General features: G+C 35.3%; 1 protein-coding gene across 1 annotated transcript in view; it reads left to right on the forward strand.

The window, feature by feature from the left end:
* Positions 1-21,930, forward strand: part of LOC145682245 (uncharacterized) — a 198,096-nt gene that overhangs the window by 65,779 nt on the left and 110,387 nt on the right. Inside the window, exon 3 of the mRNA XM_081753828.1 lies at positions 3,420-3,573. Coding sequence (XP_081609954.1) covers positions 3,420-3,573 — 154 coding nt within the window. The remainder of the gene's footprint in view (positions 1-3,419; positions 3,574-21,930) is intronic.

Consider the following 21,930-nt stretch of genomic DNA (forward strand, 5'->3'; position numbering starts at 1 on the left):
CTAATAATAATAATAATGATAAAGCTTTTCCTTGCTAAGCGGTTAGTATATCCGTCTCTCTTCTAGGAAACCAAAACTTCAATTCCCGGCGGACACATGCTCTCCTATTCCTTCGTTAGGCTGCAGGTATACGTCTCTAATAGTCTTGGTGCCGAGACAGACGTCTTCGAAACTAACATATAAAATTATTCGTACTATGTTGCTTACAATAATATAAAATACATCTTCCTACATTATCTTTAATTTAACTCTCTTGCATTCGATAGTGCATTCCCGGGTTCAATTTTTGTGGAAACATTCGGTCGGGAAAGCGTAACAGCTTTTCACGACAGCCGTCTTGAATGACTTTTACCCCGGGTTGACACAAAGCAAATGCCTTTCTGGTACGTAACATGTAGGTCGCAGCTCTCTTCGTTCACCAATACTTTCTTCCTTTCCATTCCTCGGATAGTATAATGACCAAAAACGCCATCCTCCATATACAGTATGTAAAGGTTCCATAGAGGCCAAAATCTAATTCCAAGTATATATTAGTTTGGCGCGAAATTATATCATTTTAATCGTACATTACGTTATAAATAATACAAATACAAAAAACTTAGGTACATACATTTAATAAACTAATAACTTACCTCATTTTCGGAAACAAGATGAAAATATTAAAAGTGTTCACAGACAGCAAAAATACACAAACACCTCCTCACAAAAAAACGTACAAATAATTGTTCGATTTTCATGGACGAATCTTATATACGGACGAGGAAAAACAACGGTCCCGGAACAAAAGCCTCAAACCCCTTGTCCAGAAAAATAAGGAAGAACAAAATACAATAGTGGGTCTCTGTCGCGCGAATAGGTCTTGGAACAAAATGCAGCTTTTAACATCCCTTACGTAAATCCAATACAAGTCAAAATAAAGCTGTCAGTACATAACGAACAGCAAGTACTTTCTAAAGTTAATGTTACCAAAAGAAAACAAATAGTTAATTTAAACATAATGTACTATTCTTGGGGTGTTATGTTTTCAAAGAATCTGTGATACTGACCTCAAGAAACAGTACAAATAAGGGAGGTATGCTTCAAGCCGCAGGGACACAAATACACTACATTATTTTTCCTTACTATATTAAATTTCTTAAAGAAGTATATTTCCCTAAAAAGAGGAAAGTTACAATGGAAATCGCTTCCAGTATTCAAAAATCGGATTTGTCTCATTTCAAGAGATGTTCCATTCTCTACAATGTTTAAGAAAGTGATCTATTTCATGCAAATGCTAAATTATCCCATGCAGATTCTACAAACCATGTATAATACTAGATTATGTATATGTCCCCTAAGAACAAAAGATACACAGAAAACTGTATCACCAGTCCTTTTCACAATCCATCTTTTCTTTAAAACCACATAACTCCGTTCTACCTACAATAACTAAAATGTGAAGATTCTTCTCTAGACCTACAGCTGAGCAAAATTACTTAAACTTGTATGAAATCAATACAATATTCTTGTACTTCCATTGTAACTACACATGTGTCCCTTCAAAACAGCACTCAAAAATGACACGTTACGAGAATATAATAATGTATCGATCACTATATCACATCAGGCGGCAGTCTCAATTATCTCTGAAAGGAAGCACTTTTTTCAAACTTTTAAAGGAAACAGCTGTCATAAGAAAAACAAGAAATTCTCCAAATATCTAAGATATTTCTAAAATAATACAGGCGCATTCCATTCTTACAGTTTTCTGTTAGTTCCATTTATACAGTCGAAATTATATATAAGTTCACAATTCCTATTAAATATATATAGAAGAGAGTTGGACCTAGGTCGTATGGTTGGCCATCGAAGCAGTCAGAAAGGAAGAAATGGGAACGTTTAAAGCAGCACAAGTGTTTGGGGTGCCACAGACTACGTTTGAGCGATATGTAGCTATGAAGAAAATACCTGCCAATAGTAAGAAGATCGGTATACCTATAGAACTGGTAAAGGACTTAGCAGGTTATTGCAAGATAATGGAAGAGAATTATTATAGACTCACCAGACGGGATGTCAGACGCCTGTCCGATGAACTAGCGAAGAGTAATGACTACTGACATTCCTAATTCGTTTTCACAGAAAGACGGAGCAGCGGGGGGAAAATGGCTGAAAAATTCATCGCTCGAAATCCAACACTTTCCTTTCAAAAACATGAAGGATTGTATTTCACTAGCTGTGGCACAAGAATCGGGTGCAGTAAACAGAGAATGATACCGTACAATTGTGTTTGATTTTGCCTGTCCTAAAAGTTTATGTTCAATTTTTAGCTTCCTCCCCAAATTAGGAACCTCAAAATCTACTAACAAAAACTGCTCATCTGCTATCATTCAAGATTTTTTACAAAACATTGCAACTATGTCACTGATTGGCACTTTATATTTGTTAGTTGATTTAACCACGTACACCATTCATATTTTGCTAGAACGCTGTTACAAATAGGGAACGTTTTATAGCTTCCTGAAAAAATGTCCCCAAATAAGGCTACAATTCCTAAATAGTTCACAATTCCCCTATATAGTTCACAATTCCTAAATATTTATCACACCTTCTTGTTAAACGATAAGAATGACCGTAAGTCTTATCCAGATTCCAGATCAAAGAGAAAACAATATGTTGTTCTTCGCGTGTTTGTACAACATCACATGTGTTCCAATACTTGGAATTTCAACTGCATACTTTCTCTATCAATTACAAGAACACAATTTGTGTCAAGAACAAGGAATGATCTTGTAAGTTTAAAATATTTATTTCCTGCTGATACATAAGTTTGAACAGAGTTTTTCTCAAGAAATCCTAAATTTGCTTATTCTAAAAACCTGCTCCACATTAAATGACATGAAACCAGCTGGTCCTCTCTTCTTCCCCTATTTCTGCTCCCAACGTATCAGATGTTACCCAAAGATTGAATTATTCAACAAAAGTGAAGAAATGAATTCATCTATTAATGTTTGACATATAGATGTTTAATATTGTAAGATATAATATCACGAGGAATTAAATTAATTATAGAGATTTATTAAAGGGTTGATATCAAAGTATAGAAACAAAATGTTTGCCAAGAATTTCATTTGGTTTTCAACACTAAAAATAACTATTAAATGTCAAAAATTCGCTATAAAATGTGGCAAATGCTTGAAAAGCAGTGTAAAAAGTATACAATTAGCATACAACTACCTAAAATCACCATAAAAGGGAATATTTTACCGTCTATACCATTGAGAGGAAATATTTTTAGCAAACAAGAATAAAGACAAAATTATGTAAAATACTAATTCTAACGCTACTTAGAGTAATATAGAAATAGTAATATCAGTATTATATTTGAATTTGAAATGTGCAATTTTAAAATCATTCATGTACATTATTGTTACTCAACACAGCATATACGGAGATTACGATAACAGGAATGAAGATCTTCTGCTTGAATTTCTACATGACTTAGCTAACATACAGGACTCCAACTATGAGAAATTCATTCGATACGAAAATAATGAACTACTATCACGTATAAATATGAGTGAAGTTCAAGAAAAGGTAAGTAAAGCTCAATGAAAGTGCTCTTATTGAATTTGAAGGAAAACTCGTTAAATCAATTAAGTATTATAATATAATTTCTCATCCATCTGCAGCATCTTTCAGTTATTCACTTAGAAGTATTTCTGCTAATTTTAAAACCATTTCTTAAAAATTAGTAGCCTTATGCTATTATTCTTCGATAACCGCTCATTCTGATGTTTCTACTATACTCATCTTAGATGTAGTTGCACTGTACTACCGGAAGCAAATTCTATTTTTAAATACAACCCTGTAAGTACCAGATTTAAAATTTCTCCTGTGCATTTTTTTTTTTTTTACAGATTTCGTTTATATGGTGATACCAACGTAGAGAAGTATGTTAAATATTACATTCATACAAATATACATGTTAAATATTAGACACTGAAGCATTCGCATATCTACCTAGGCATTTAGTGTATCTAAAGTAGGGGACGGAACTTCATGTGATAAAAAAACTCAGAAATATGTATTTATTTATGTGCTATAAATTTTGAAAATATTTGATGAAACCAGAGAAATATGTGACAAAAACAAATATATTTTGCAAAAGAAACTTAAATATTATGTGTATTGTAAACATCTTAAATTCAGTTTTAAAATGCTTACCTTGTAGCGAACTATTCTTTGAAAGCGTTCCAGTGGAGTGCGAGTGCGAGAAAGAGCGTTCCACGTTATAGGAAACAATTATCGCGTATCTGAAAAACGAAATTTCACTAACACTGAAATTGACCACATCTTCCTTCATTACTTCCCCTTTCAAAACACGTGCCATTTTACACAATGTTTGAAAACGTAAGGTTTATTCAAAAATGTCTGTAAATTTAGACATTAGCACTTGTCCGTTAGCTCCAAGAAGTTCTGCGGATTTTACCCACTGAAGCTGACAGAGTGTTCGATGACGATTCAAGGTTTTCTATGCAACGAGAAAGAAAGAACAGGTTTGTTGAAATGAATTCTAACTTGAGTTTTACGGAGGGATCTTTTAACAGTTTTTGTAGCATTTCTATAGAAGACGCTTTGTCTTTGTCGAAATCATTTACGACAAATGAGAATTGTTCAAAGTTCTGGGCATAATACTCAATGGCGTCCAACCAAGTGCCCCATCGCGTAACTACAGGAGCGGGTGGAAGAAGAATCCCAGGACATTTTAGATTGAAAATGTCTATTGTTTTAGGTGACTTGATGAAAACTTTCTTTCCATTTGAAACTAGTTTATCAACCTTGGGATAAAGAACTCTTATATTTTCATATATTCTATGCAACGCATGAGCCACACAGGTAACATGCACCATTTTGGGAGAAGGCCTACTGCAGATTTTTTCATATAAGCTGCAGCATCTGTAACAAGAAGAAGAACATTGTCAATTCCACAATAATTCCATTGCTTCGTTGGAAAGTCTTGCTATCGTTACATGTCTAGCAGCAGTTAGCTCTTTATACAGTAGCAAATAATTTTTCTCAACACAGTTTCGTCATTGCTTATCACTCGTACAATCACGTTTCCTACTTTTTTACCACTGGAGTCTCTAGTTTTGTCCATACATACCCAAATATTTTCATGCGCACATTCCGATCGAATGTGTTATAAAGTTTGCTAATTACACCTGTGCAGATAACTTTTTCACACTGTTGATTCGTAAGGCGGTTCGAAGTTCGTATATTTCACCAGAAACTTTCGTAATTCAGGGTCTTTAATTTGAACGCTGTGCACAAATGCATTGAAAAAGCGGACAATTTTGACGGTTCACCAGAACTAGACGCAATTGGTTGACCGATAAATGTTTGTCTCTTGCTCAAACGTGAAGCACCAGCAATATGCTTCTTGCTCATCAAATGCTGCGTAATTTGTGAACGTTGGTCAGCCGCGAGAGATTTACCACACGGTTGGCAAAATAGCACTTTGCCATCCGTAGAAATTGCATCTTTATATTCGTCACAGAACTTCTGCAAACGAGATGAAACACTTGCCTTTAATTTAGGCATTTACAGTAAGGAAACACACACTCTGCTGAAGCACCACTCACAACACTATAAACGAAAAGACACGTAGTGGATTCAATGTCCTGCTAGGTGTAACTGCCTTATGGGTGGGTAGAACTCCCTTAACAGGACCTTACGTGTAGATTAGTAAGGCGCCAGAAGTCTGCCAGTCAACGTGCTCAAAGACAAAAATCCTGACACACTCGATATGAAAGAGGTGTGGAAGACATCGATGTAGCATGCCTCAATTTTATGTATTTTATGACATATTTTATGTATTTAAAACGAAAATTCTTAAAATATGTATTTACATACGGAAAAGTGGAAAATATGTGTTTTTATGTATAATAAAATTTGCTGTGTGACATCAAAGGACATGATTAACATTTTGGCAAAAGAAAGGGCCTCTACCTGACTGCAGAGAGACATTTATTTAAATAAAGTTCATTTGCCTAATTTAAAGTACCACAACTATATTCAAGAGAATATTCAGGAAAAATAAAATATGTCATGACGCATAGATGAAAATGTAATACTTCAACTTAAACAGATTATTCGAATTCATATTTAGACCTGCTTTGTCATATGTTATAAAGGTAACCAAGAACGTTCTATCTCTTTTTCACGCATTATGTCCAAACATCGATATGTCACTTAAGACTACCTGAAAGATTAAAAATAGCCCCATCAGCATTGACGACCTTTTGCCAAAGTTCTGGAAGGCCGTAGATTCCATCACGGGAGAACTTGGTGGGCCGTGAAGCAAAGAAGTTATCAGGCGCATTTTGCACCTGTACTAGGGATTTAAATGTTTCTCTATGGTGATTGTTCACGAAACGGAACAGCTGATAATCGGATGGTGTAATATCCGGGAAGTATTGTAGATGCAATAGTGTTTTCCATCCAAGGTGTATAATGGTATCTCAGGTTATCTTAGCCATGGAGTAATGTTGTTCTGTAACACGTAGAACCCATTAAGATTCAAAAGTTTGGCTCCAGACTTTCGATGTTTTCTTGAACACGGCTTCACTGACGACAGTACACATGTGCACTGATGATCTGACCAGCTTGTAGCAGCTATCGATGCACGATACCGCGGGTAGTCTATCAAACACACACGAGGACCTTGTTCTGCTGCAGTGCTGGTCTTGGCATTTTTGAAACCGGTACAGGGAATGCTAACCACAGAAGACGGCACCGCGTAGCTTAATACAGGACCCACTTCTCATCACATGTCAACACCCTGTCTAGAAATTGCACCTTCCTATAAAACGTAGGAATCTGTTCGCATATTTTTCTGGCTCGGTATCAAATCATGTAGGATCCACTGACCCAACTTGTAGTGCTCTCAAAGTTCATGAAGGTGCTGACGAATGATTTCTACATTCACACTTAATTGCAGTCCCAATTCCTTACATGTCTGGCCAATGTTCGCCTCAATTGCTATTAGAAGATATTCATTTTGTACATGTGTTGGTCTTCCTGCATGTGGTGGGTTTTCAAGTGATTCGTCAAAGTTCTTAATCTTGTTAAACCACCGCTGCACTGTTCGCGAAGTCACGACACCCTCAACAAAGGCTTAGAATATTTTCCACCACGCAGCAGGGCTGTTTGACCGCAGTTTGAACTCGTACAGTATACACGCCCTTATCACGCTCTTGGGAGGTCTCTTGATCACAATGTCCTACTCAAGTTCACGTCGTAACTGAACTGCCACAACCTGGAAGTATGTGGAAATAAACACATCAACAATTGCGTTATATCCATTTACGTTTAACTCAAAGTGCTAATTGAACACAGACCCAAGACAAAAAGCGACATGACTTTGTTGGTTACCTTTATATTTTATAAGTTTTGGAACTAATTTCTATTTCGAACTTGAATTTTATGACAATCTCAGAATGGTATCGATTTAAATTTGTCAGAGTTATAACTATTTATAACGCCAATGATTTAGAAAAGGAGGGACATCGAAGATGCGTAAACGTGTCTATGCAATAGTTTAGCCATATATCATGTTAACACATAATTGAGACGTTGTGATGGGAATGAATGATAAAGTACGGTAACTGGAATTGAATGAAAAGAATGGATAAAAGAAAACAATAGTGAATGCAATATTTCTATGAGTTTCAATCTTAGCACGTTGCTTAGATTAGAAGTGTACTAATAAAACTCTCAAAATGTATATGTTACAACAAACAAAACGAACTGTAGAAGGAAGAATAAGAGCTACGATAGGTGAACATTTCTAATGTACGCCTTATCAAAATGCTACATATATTGTATATATTTATTGAGTTGGACGACCCACGATTATGCCGGCTAGGTTAATATATATATATATATATATATATATATATATATATATATATATATATATATATTATGTGGATATTGGTTTTAAAAGTATAATAATTGAAGCTGTTATATCATAAAGGTGGTATGTAACAAACTGTACATTTCGGGAAAATTGACTTTTACAAATATGTCTGCTAACATACATCCTTCCTCGTTTTTAAATCTGTTTACTGGGATGAGTGGTCACCAAATGATGTCTTGCGTAGCCTGACTATTATATAATACGTCCGTGAACTATCGGAATTCAACTTTTTGAAAACTGTAACATCACACTTTTACCGTTTAAGCGCTTCAATTACTTTTACACTGTGCAACATATTTCAGTTATGCATCGTTATCTATGGTTTAGATAGAATGAAACGTATGCAAGGGGTATCATAGCAACAATCAAGTTTTTTTTTTTTTTGTAACCCAGTCATAGATAATTTCTAACAGCAATATTTATGATTAGTTTCTTTTATTGAAATTAAACAATAGGATTACTGGGGGAATGTTTTTGATGTGTGCAATATTTCAGTTCATTTGTGCCTACTTGAAACTTCCCAAGCACTTACTCATGACTAGGCATTGACAAATTTGAAACAGGTACATACCTTCAGTTTTTTTTATGTAGTCTTGATGACATATATAGTACGCACTTATAACAACGTTTTCCTTCTGATCTGATACTCGACCCAAGGTGAGGTTATGGATCTACCTGTATTGGTGGTGAAATACGTAAAGACTTGTACCTCTGAAATCTACTTCTTTCATCATATTTGCCAATGCATGATCTTATATGTTGAATTGCGAGGCTAGTTGACTAGAATGTTCGGCAAGGATTTCAAAGATGGAACTGCATAGTAGTTTTACAGATAAAGAGTTCATTAATTTATCACAATTTGTTTACAAATATCCATCATTTCCTTACGCTGTTCGTTGGATATCCTTTGAAGAATATTGAACTAAATATATACACGAAAAGTGCATTACCACCTGCTATTGTCCTTTTCCTGCAATAGAAAGCAACCCAAAAGCAATAGAAAGCTCTGCGGTTGGGTTTGTTGCGAATTCGAAAGGCGTTGGAACAAACTTCAATTTTGTAACAAATATATCAGTGTAGCAAACTCCAAATACGAGAATAAAACAAATTGTTAAGAATGACAATTTTATTATCGTGACGGAGTGGAATGACATCAAAAATTACAAAATTATCTTACTTAAGCAGTTTAATCAAAATGAATAGCAACAAACAGATAAAAGAGAAAAGCATTTCTCGACCCCCCCAAAAAATAATCTCATAAAGAGAAAAAAGTTACATAATGTAAAGTTTTAATATGAAACCCACACAAAAATTTAGAAAGTTGACACCCGAAAGGCAAGAACAACTGACCCGAAGTGAATGAAATTGTGCAGATATTGGAAACATAAAATGAGGTAATAAGGGTATCGTATTTTCTTTAAAAAAAAGCGGTTAGGTACGGCACGAACCTCTCCAAATATTTGATCACGAAATAATATCAAAAGTGCTAGTAAGAGTAAGTCAGATGTGTGTAAAAAACGGAAAGGATTGCAACAAAACCTTACGTATGGACAATATGCAAAAAAATAATAGAATTCGGTATTTTTATTTCCCGCAAAAAAACTGTTTTACGGAGCAAAACCCCATCTAAAGTTTTGAAAGTTCAAGCCCGAAAGTCAAAAAGAAGTGAACCGAAGTGAATGAGATTGTGCACAGATATTGTAGACGTAAAATGAGGGAATACGGGTTTCTTATTTTCCTGAAAAAAAAAGGCTGGGTGAGGCAACGGACCAATCTAAACATTTTATCATGAAATACCAAAAGTGCTAGTAACAGTATATCAGATGTGTGTAAAAGACAGGAGGAATTGCAAAATAACTTGGTGTATGGGCAATACGCAAAAAATAAACGAATGAGAGTTTGTATTTTCTGCGGAAAAACGGTTTTAGGTGTCGAAAACACCCACACAAAATTTTGAATTTTGACACCCGAAAGGAGTGAAGAGGAGAACCGAAGTGAATGAAATTGTTTACAAATATTGCAGATGTAAAATAAGGATACGGATATCGAATTTACCTGGGATAAACTTGTTGGTGGGGCACTGACCCTTCCAAACCTTTGATCATGAAATATCAAAAGAGCTTGTAACAGTATGTCAGATGCGTGCAAAGGACATGAAGAATTGCAAGGAAACTTTCTGTATGGATAATACGCAAAGAAACGAATACGGTTCGTTTTGTATTCTGCGAAAAATGGGTTTCAGGGGCAAAAGGACGCACTCCAAAATTTTGAAATTTGACGCCCGGAAAGTAAGAAAAAGTGAATCAAAATGAATGAAATTTTTTACAGATATTGAAGTCACAAAATGAAATACGAGATTCGTATTTTAGTGGAAATGACGGTTAGGTGGGGTACGAACCCCTATAAACCTTTTATAACTGTATGTCAGGTATGTGTAAAGGACATGACGAATTGCAACGAAACTATGCGCATGGAAAATGTGCAAAAAATAAAGTTATACGTTTCATGTATTTTATGTGGAAAAACGTTTAAGGGGTTAAAAAAACAAACCCCAAAATTTTGAAAGATGACGCTCGAAAGGTGAGAAGAATGAACCGAAATGAAATAAATTTGGGACAGGTATTGTAAACATAAAATGAGGGTACACGGGTTTCGTATTGTCTTAAAAAAACGGTTAGGTGGAGCACGGGCACTTCCAAACCTTTGGTCACAGAATATCAAAAGTGCCAGTAACAGTATGTAAGATGTGTTTAAAGAACAGGAAGAATTGCCACGAAATTTGTGTACGGACAATACGCAAAAATAAACGAATATGGTATTTTCATTTTCTGCGGGAAAACGAGCCCCTATCCAAAATTTCGGAAATTATGCCCGAAAATCAAACCGAAGTGTGCCGAAGTGAATGAAAATATGCATACATATTTTAGACATGAAAGAAGACAATAAAGTTTCATATTGTCCTCGATATAATGGTTGAATGAGGCACGATTATCTACAAAACTTTGATCACTGAATATCAAAAGAACTAGCAACAGTATGACAGATGTGTGTTAAGGATATGAAGAATTGCAACTAAGGTTTGTGTATGGCCAAAACAAAACAAAAAAAAAAAAATGAACGAATACTATTTTCTATTTTCTGCGAGGACTCTGTTTTAGGGGCAACAGCCCCCACCTAAAGTTTTGAAAGTTGATGCCCGAAAGGCAAAAAGAATGAACCGAGGTTAATTAAATTGTAAACATATATTGAAGATGTAATAAGAGGATACGGGTTTCGTACTTTTCTGGATAAAACGGTTGGGTGGGGCACCGACCTCTCCAAACCTTTGATTAGGAAAAATCAAAGTACTACTAACAGTATGACAGATGTATGTAAAGGACATGAAGAATTGCAAGATAACTTCGTGTATGGACAATAGCAAAAAAGAAACGAATACGGTTTGTTGTAATTCTTTTTGCGGAAAATGGGTTTCAGGGGCAAAATAATGCAACCCCAAATTTTGAAGGTTGAAGCCCGAAAGGTAAGAAGGGAACCAAAATGAATGTAATGTTGTATTATCTGTCAGAAAAGTAAATGTACACCTACTTTTCGAGTCTGGCATTCCTGCGGTCCATCCGTGGAGAGTATGAGAATTAAATCAATCAAATATTTACTGAGGGGCTAAAAGAAAAGTTTAATCTGAATAAGACATTGCAGAGGGGCACAAGCTCTGAATACGAATAGTGCATATTGTAAATAAAGGACGACACCGAAAGAGAAAGCCAGAAACAGCTGTTAAACTTAGAAAAAAGAGTAAAAATTGTCGAAGTGGGAACATAAAACACAAATACAAGAAATACGCGGACAACTCAACGTTCACCATGCTATGATGTTGGTGTAGTGGTTAAGGTGCTGGATTACAAATGCAAAGGTCGCCGGTTCAAAACCCCATCAAGGACATTTTTCAAAATTTTTGTTGATTATACATACTGCTCATGAGAGGGTAAAAGAGGTCGTATTTAGTTTTTCGTAGCAATTATTATTGGTAATGTTTAGTACTGATAATACTTTTTGTCTTTGCGTATTGCTTTTATTCTTTTCTTCATTTCGAAAGAGAAGAATATCCGAACAAAAATCCACCAAAAATTCTCTTATTTTGAATGTAAACGCCATTTGCGATTAGTGAAGAATAAAAATTGAACGTCCCGAAGTAGCTGCAAAATGTAAAAAGAAAAACATGGAAATGAACCATACTCATGGTTACTAAAAATACAATTTCTACATGCCTTACACCTCCCGACCACGTTTCTACGTTAGCCTGTAAGAGGCTTGTGTTTAGGTTAGGCTGGTCAATACGTTTTGCAAAGGGGCCCGGTTTATCTCTGACGCACCACAGGTGGGAGAAGAAAGCAAAACACTTTTTCTCTCTTTGTGTGTGTGTCTATTTATCTATCTATCTGTATATATTTATATATAACGCTATTTGTGAATGCAATAACCACCCTAATTTTCAGCGGATTGAGACGAAACTTGGCACAAACATTAACTCTTGAAATATCTTGATGCGTTCGTTAACCAGAATAATCAGATGTAAATGTTCAAAATGGCGGCCCTTCGAGCTCTTAAAAAGTTCCAAGAAAACCAAATTTTGCCCATAAATAGGTATTCAGAAAGTTTGAATAAATTTTACTCTTTTACTGAAATGTTTGTGTGCGAAAGGCGAGGAGCGTTATTTGATTTGATTTTAGTAACACTTTGCAATGCATATAAAGGTAGGCAACATTAGTGGTAAGTAAAACAACAACAACAACAACAATAATAATAATAATAATAATAATAATAATAATCCAACGCCAATAATAATAATAAGAGTAACGCCACATCTCCCTTACAAACGAAATATTAGCAATTTATATCGAGAGAACGGGAAATTGTATAGTGATGGGAGCAACGTTTGACAGTATTTACTCATAGTACTCAGAAAAATAAGCGATTTCAATGCAAAATGAACGAAGAGTTATTGTCATGGGGAGTCATGGGGCCACGGCAGAGCCTCTTTAGGCAAAATGGCGATAACTTATATCGAGAGAACAGGAGGTGATAGTGGGATAGGACCAACGTTCGACACCGTGGATCCATAAGGCGCATCGAAAAAATTCGGGGGGCGGACGCCAGCGAGCCTTACTTATTTCCACATAATATAAAATTATATTGTCGAAATACACACACGAGTTAGCTACTAATATTTCATATTATTATTATTATTATTATTATTATTATTATTATTATTATTATTATTATTATTATTATTATTATCAACAGCATCTTTTCATTACATGAGCATGTTTGACATGAAACCAAAGACAAGATCCATCATTCGTAGAAAGAATAAGAATAGCCAGTTACTCTGTGAGCTACAGCGAAAAATACGAAAAAGTGACTACCTATAGCGATAAGGAACAATACTTTCTCTCAAATGGATAAAAAGTCAAGCCAAGATAGATTCGAATTCGCATGGACGGCGCGAAAAGCCAGTGCTTTGTCCACTTTTTTTAACTGACTCACCGAACGTGTTTCAGTAACTTCCTTATTGCTAATTTTACTTGCTTTACTCGTTTAACTTGCTTTTTCTAATAACTTATAACGACATCGACGCCAACACAGAAACATAGAGAACAGTTAAAAATCATAGATTCTCTCCCGCCGGGAATCGAACCCGGGACACCATACACTAAAGACGCACGCGCTAGCCACTAGACCAGCAGGGAGGGCATAGCTCAGTCTCTGTGTCGTTAGGGATTACGATCGCTGTATTGCCAGCTATCACTTCTGTAGGTTGTATAATATGATCACATGTTTCTTCTTTGCTGGAAGAGTTAAACCTACATTCTATGTAAGACATGAGGTATTTAGACCTACATGCTCTTCATATAATGTAATAAAAGGGTCATGCTGGGAATAAGAAAAAGAACATTCCTTGGACAAAACGGAAACTATTGGCATCAAATATATATATCTACGAGGCATGCGCAGTAATATATTTCACAATAGTTACTGTTCAGTTCAGTAAACGAAGAAAGGGGTATAAAAAAGCAAATATGTCGCGTCAACGAGATCGACCAGTGTTGATAGAGGCGGAAGCAGATGTGTAGTATTACAACAACTTAGTTAAATAGATAATTGGTTCTTTATTCTGTAGTAGGTCGTATCACAACTTTACGGGAGAGCAGAGAAAGACTTACTGAAGCTTTAGTAACACGATCATATAGACACAAATGGATGTAATTGTGAGTACTACAATTTGGATTTAACGAAAGCCGTTTAGATATTCAGTGGTTTGCAGGGTTGTATAAGACACAATACAATTCTTCATACCTCAGCTTCCATTAGCTAGATACATGCAATTTCTGGTTAGATACTGAAACTGCTGTCGAATTTTAATACATGACGTATTGCAGGATACAAAATGCTTTGCATTACTTGTTTGTTTGTAAACAGCTACTAGCTTAGTGTTCTGAAAGGTTGTGTATAAACTAGAGATAGGCAATTCCGGAATTATTACTTTTCGGACTCCCGAAAGTAAACCCGGACAAATTCCGGAATTCGGAAAATTCCGATTTTGGAATAATTCCGGAATTCGGAAAAATCCGAAATTTAGAAATTTCTGATTTCGTTAACATTTCGGAAATCGAAAAAATCCTGATTTCTTTCGAAATCCGGAGTTTTTCTCAATTCCGGAATTTTCTAAACTCGGCTCGGAACTCAACTCAAAAAAATTATCTTTGACTCGACTCGAATTGAACTCGAGTCGAGTCGAATTTCGGCTCAACTCGTGCTCATCCCTATTCGTATTTGTATTTCATGTTTCCACTTCAACAATTTCTACCCTTTCTTCTCCGTTTACCTGCTGTTTCTGGATTCCTCTTTCGGTGTCGTCCGTTATTTAGACCATGCACTATTCTTATTAACAGCTAGTGACCCGCTTCAATGTCTTATTCAGTTTAAGCTTTTCTCCTTACCTTGACTAAACATGTGATTGATTTAATTCACACTTTCCGCGCAGGGCCGATGAAAATTTATTATTATTATTATTATTATTATTATTATTATTATTATTATTATTATTATTATTATTATTATTATATTGAACTTGCACGGCGAAATTACTGTTTAATACGATATTATTTCTGTAATTTTACTCCATTGTATGTTATTTAATTTATTAATGGGCACTAAATTGTCTCAAGATCAACGAATAAATTAGCCACGGCATGCACTTTGGTGGAAATATCATTACAGAAACATTATTGGTTCGTTCCAAACATGTTCATCTAATGATATTGGCTGAAGTCTATAACTTTTAACAATTTTTGGCTCGAGCCCGAATACTTGCCCCTTCGGAACTCAAACCGAGAATGTGACCGATGTCCTTGCCTCCTGAAGACTTCTTGACGCCGAGATCGACAGTCAATTAGCTTCTACTATTCAGATACAAACCGTATATCTTTTAAATATTATACACGGTGTTGATATAATATTAATAATAATAATAATAATAATAATAATAATAATAATAATAAAAGTTTTATACTTGCCCTGAAATTTGCAAAACTTACTTAAAGGTAGAGATTTCGGGGAAAGGGTTCCGTACCTTCAAGACACACCTCTGCAACTACCAACATTTTAAATTAGAACGTTCTATTGAAGTTTCATGTAGGAAGTATTCTACTGTGTGTTTTAAGGAAAATAACTGTAATAAATATAACTGAATATCAGGGAACAGTAAGGCATATGATAAACTAATTTTTAGGATATGCAGAGGTAAATATAAAACCTTTGCTACAAAATACCTGCACAGAGCATAATTCAATGAGCTCTGAAATAGAATATAACGAAATAGCCTATGAAATTCAGTCTACAGAGCAATTGTTAGTTAAAGAATGGACATACACTATTTCGAGAATCGAGACAAGACAGGAAATGTTTACGATACTTTTCGTCTGGTCTCGATTCTCATCTCCAAAGAGAGACGAAAATTTTGAGTTAGCCTTGACCCGTCTCGAATGTAAAATGTTAATTCTCATGTTATTTTGTTTGATTTAGAAACGAGATGAGAAACTACTCTTCTCGTGAGCAACATTAAACCAAACCGAAATATCCTTTCCATATGTCACGTTTCTGCTTGTAATGATATCACCTGAGCGATAATTAGCTCCTAGCTTTTAATCTTCTACGAGATAATAATAACTATTATTATTATCAATCGCAATCAGAAATCCTAAAGTTAAAAAAAAATTACAACGTGCATTCGCACAAGCACCTCGACCACTGAACCGCGATCGCTACGCGGTAAACGATTCGTTTTTAGTCTGGTTACGTTAGGTTTCTTTGTCTCCGCTTGCAAACTTGTATGTTATATTTCTTCGATTCAAAATGTCTTTCGTATTTTATGAAGTCGGCAAAGTTTACATTAATAACTTGAGTTGTTCTTGAACCGTTGGTTCACAAGTTTGTTTTTTCTCGACACGAAACTACAAATATAAAAGAATGAATTCTCATACTCTCCATTTCTTTCAAAGCAGTCGCCATTATCTGGTCAAAGACTTATTTCCGCCACGATTCATATTAACCGAAATAAATATATTTTTCGGAAGCGGAACATTCACTTTCCGGATTTCGGAAAATTATGGAATTCAGTTAAACTCCGGAATTCAGAAGAATTTCGAAACTCGGAAAGAATCCGGAATTTAGAAAACTCCGGAATTCAGAAAAACTCCGGATTTCGAAAGAAATCAGGATTTTTTCGAATTCCGGAATGCTAACGAAATCAGAAATTTCTAAATTTCGGATTTTTCCGAATTCCGAAATTATTCCAAAATCGGAATTTTCCGAATTCCGGAATTTGTCCGGGTTTACTTTCGGGAGTCCGAAAAGTAATAATTCCGGAATTGCCTATCTCTAGTTTATACACAACTTTTCAGAACACTAAGCTAGTAGCTGTCTACAAACAAACAAGTAATGCAAAGCATTTTGTATCCTGCGATACGTCATGTATTAAAATCCGACAGCTGTTTCAGTATCTAACCAGAAATTGCATGTATCTAGCTACTGGAAGCTGAGGTATGAAGAATTGTATTGTGTCTTATACAACCCTGCAAACCACTGAATATCTAAATGGCTCTCATTAAATCCAAGTTGTAGTACTCACAGTTACATCCATTTGTGTCTATATGATCGTGTTACTAAAGCTTCAGTAAGTCTTTCTCTGCTCTCCCGTAAAGTTGTGATACGATCTCCTACAGAATAAAGAACCAATTATCAATGTAACCAAGTTGTTATATTACTACACATCTGCTTCCGCCTCTGTCAACATTGGTTGATCTCGTTGACGCGACATATTTGCTTTTTTATACCCCTTTCTTCGTTTACTGAACTGAACAGTAACTATTCTGAAATATACTACTGCGAATGCCTCGTAGATAAATATTATTGATGCCAATAGTTTCCATTTTCTCCAAGGAATGTTCTTTTCCTTATTCCCAGCATGACCCTTTTATTACATTATATGAAGAGCATGTAGGTCTAAATACCTCATGTCTTACATAGAATGTAGGTTTAACTCTTCCAGCAAAGAAGAAACATGTGATCATATTATACAACCTACAGAAGTGATAGCTGGCAATACAGCGATCGTAATCCCTAACGACACAGAGACTGAGCTTTGCCCTCCCTGCTGGTCTAGTGGCTAGCGCGTGCGCCTTTAGTGTATGGTGTCCCGGGTTCGATTCCCGGCGGGAGAGAATCTATGATTTTTAACTGTTCTCTATGTTTCTGTGTTGGCATCGATGTCGTTATAAGTTATTAGAAAAAGCAAGTTAAACGAGTGAAGCAAGTAAAATTAGCAATAAGGAAGTTACTGAAACACGTTCGGTGAGTCAGTTAAAAAAAGTGGACAAAGCACTGGCTTTTCGCGCCGTCCATGCGAATTCGAATCTATCTTGGCTTGACTTTTTATCCATTTGAGAGAAAGTATTGTTCCTTATCGCTATAGGTAGTCACTTTTTCGTATTTTTCGCTGTAGCTCACAGAGTAACTGGCTATTCTTATTCTTTCTACGAATGATGAATCTTGTCTTTGGTTTCATGTCAAACATGCTCATGTAATGAAAAGACGCTGTTGATGATGATGATAATAATAATAATAATAATAATAATAATAATAATAATAATAATAATAATAATAATAATAATAATATGAAATATTAGTAGCTAACTCGTGTGTGTATTTCGACAATATAATTTTATATTATGTGGAAATAAGTAAGGCTCGCTGGCGTCCGCCCCCCGAATTTTTTCGATGCGCCTTATGGATCCACGGTGTCGAACGTTGGTCCTATCCCACTATCACCTCCTGTTCTCTCGATATAAGTTATCGCCATTTTGTCTAAAGAGGCTCTGCCGTGGCCCCATGACTCCCCATGACAATAACTCTTCGTTCATTTTGCATTGAAATCGCTTATTTTTCTGAGTACTATGAGTAAATACTGTCCAACGTTGCTCCCATCACTATACAATTTCCCGTTCTCTCGATATAAATTGCTAATATTTTGTTTGTAAGGGAGATGTGGCGTTACAACCATTACGTTTGAAGAAGAATTGAGGAAGATATTGCCTTGCCACAAACAACACTTATTATTATTATTGTCATTATTATTATTATTATTATTATTATTATTATTATTATTGTTGTTGTTGTTGTTGTTTTACTTACCACTAATGTTGCCTACCTTTATATGCATTGCAAAGTGTTACTAAAATCAAATCAAATAACGCTCCTCGCCTTTCGCACACAAACATTTCAGTAAAAGAGTAAAAGTTATTCAAACTTTCTGAATACCTATTTATGGGCAAAATTTGGTTTTCTTGGAACTTTTTAAGAGCTTGAAGGGCCGCCATTTTGAACATTTACATCTGATTATTCTGGTTAACGAACGCATCAAGATATTTCAAGAGTTAATGTTTGTGCCAAGTTTCGTCTCAATCCGCTGAAAATTAGGGTGGTTATTGCATTCACAAATAGCGTTATATATAAATATATACAGATAGATAGATAAATAGACACACACACAGAGAGAGAAAAAGTGTTTTGCTCCCTTCTCCCACCTGTGGTGCGTCAGAGATAAACCGGGCCCCTTTGCAAAACGTATTGACCAACCTAACCTAAACACAAGCCTCTTACAGGCTAACGTAGAAACGTGGTCGGGAGGTGTAAGGCATGTAGAAATCGTATTTTTAGTAACCATGAGTATGGTTCATTTCCATGTTTTTCTTTTTACATTTTGCAGCTACTTCGGGACGTTCAATTTTTATTCTTCACTAATCGCAAATGGCGTTTACATTCAAAATAAGAGAATTTTTGGTGGATTTTTGTTCGGATATTCTTCTCTTTCGAAATGAAGAAAAAAATAAAAGCAATACGCAAAGACAAAAAGTATTATCAGTACTAAACATTACCAATAATAATTGCTACGAAAAACTAAATACGACCTCTTTTACCCTCTCATGAGCTGTATGTATAATCAACAAAAATTTTGAAAAATGTCCTTGACGGGGATTTGAACCGGCGACCTTTGCGTTTGTAATCCAGCACCTTAACCACTACACCAACATCATAGCATGGTGAACGTTGAGTTGTCCGCGTATTTCTTGTATTTGTGTTTTATGTTCCCACTTCGACAATTTTTACTCTTTTTTCTAAGTTTAACAGCTGTTTCTGGCTTTCTCTTTCGGTGTCGTCCTTTATTTACACTATGCACTATTCGTATTCAGAGCTTGTGCCTCTCTGCAATGTCTTATTCAGATTAAACTTTTCTTTTTGCCCCTCAGTAAATATTTGATTGATTTAATTCTCATACTCTCCACGGATGGACTGCAGGAATGCCAGACTCGAAAAATAGGTGTACATGTACTTTTCTGACAGATAATACATATATTATAGACACAAAATGAGGGAATACGGGTTTCATATTTTCCTGGAAAAGACGGTTACGTGGTGTAACGCGCCCGTAAAGAATCCAGTCATTTTTTTAAAAAAAAAATGTTAACCAGCCTTCATCAATCGGGCGCTTTGGGTGCGGGACATCTGAAGCTTCTTGTATGCACCATCTCAGCTCAATCCCCCCTAACAACCCTTACCTTTTATTGGTTCAATCAATGTTTTTCTCCTCCAACCTTCAGTAGAAAATAGCGTACAAAATTCGGCTGCAATAATATAACACAAACATGCACACACAAAATCTGGAAATAATCACACCAAAATCCTTGTTTTATTGTTTTTATTAAATTCTAAAAAAGTGGATAACAATAAATATACTGTTAGAACGAATAATAAATATATAAGTGAAATGTCGTATTAGAATGCGACGTTAACCAACAGTAATTCCAACGAATAATAATTATATATGAAATGATGTATTTGAATGCGACGTTAACCAACAATAATTCTAATAAGAAATTTAATATATTATATTTCATTTACGTATATATACCAAATCCTAACAATTATCAAAGCTATCTAGTGACAATGATTCTCACAACTATCAATCGTTACTGATTCACAAATTATGGGGGGTGGGGGTGCCTCCACCTAATCTTATGTTTTAGGTAATTATATTTCTTTAATTTCTTTCTCTTTTGTAAAATTGTAAACCACATTAGAATTGTATAGTTAAGAAACGAAATATACGAGGGGTCACGCCACACACTTATAACAAATGGCACTGGGGTTGATTTCGTCAATTTAATAATATTAATTTTAATTGTCAATTACTCTCTTTCTAATACAAAACGTAGTATTTCCAGGCAACAATAGAATTTTTCTCCTTCTTTGACTGCTGAAAATGTCTTTAACAAGGATCGAGCTGAGCTTTTTAGTCAAAAACGGCAATGGAATTCGATAACGGTCCTGGCAACTTCGTATTTATCGAACAACGGAAAAATTCTGATCAAAGGAAGAATACTATGAGACAACCAACAAAAACTATGGAAAACATATCCCTAACATTTAACAAGGGTCACAAGGAAGTACAAAAATTGAAATAGTTCTTACCTCTCAATAGCGGTCTAATACCTTTCTTTACCAACTGTATCTCGTCGTCCTTCTCCTCTGGATGGAAATCGATCTTCAATTTGGCTTACTCAACCCACTTCATACACCACAAATAACGAAACGAAAGACGTAAGACACTATCCTCTCAAAAAGAATTAATAACGTAACCAAGTAGACGAAACAAAGTGAAGTATTCGATTTTTTCATTGAACGTTTCTGCAAAACAACGATCTGGTAATTTATGTAGTTAACTAACAAATCATTCACTTTCAATTCTTTCTTTTTCAATACCAGGATCGAATATTTGCACTGGGAATTAAAACCAATCCCTTGATTTTTAACAGCTCTACTTTTCTGCCCCACTTTCCGACATCTACGAGAGTTTTTCGGTTCACTCTTATTTATATTTCCAGATATAATCGTTATTAATAATTGTTAAACTTTGTCTCCTTTAACGAACCATTCAAAAATTTCACACGAAGTTACTAATACACCGATCGAATAAACTCTTGGTCGAGTAGCGAATCCACGTTTCCTCAATCTTCACACCGTGGCAATGCGAGCGTAACTCCCCGGCCGGGAGTCCGCTTCGCCCGGAGGAAGGAAGAAATCAGTCTTGCCGTCTGGAAATATTATTACAATTTACCACCTTTTTCTTTTTCTTCTTTTTAATCGCCAAGATCTTTACTTCTTTTTCAAAAAAGACTTAAAAGAATGTCACAATAATTTTCTTTCTCTCTTTCGATGTTTTACAATATAAGTTATTTTTTAATTGCTTCTGCTTTTGTAATAAAAGACGTTCTGACGATTTTCTTCCAACTCAGATTCAGTGGCGGCTTTTGTTACAGTGGGGCACGTACCCCTCGAAACCTTTGATCACGAAA

Source organism: Thermobia domestica, chromosome 3, assembly GCF_964235325.1.
Source record: "Thermobia domestica chromosome 3, izTheDome1.hap1.1, whole genome shotgun sequence".
Taxonomy (NCBI): domain Eukaryota; kingdom Metazoa; phylum Arthropoda; class Insecta; order Zygentoma; family Lepismatidae; genus Thermobia; species Thermobia domestica.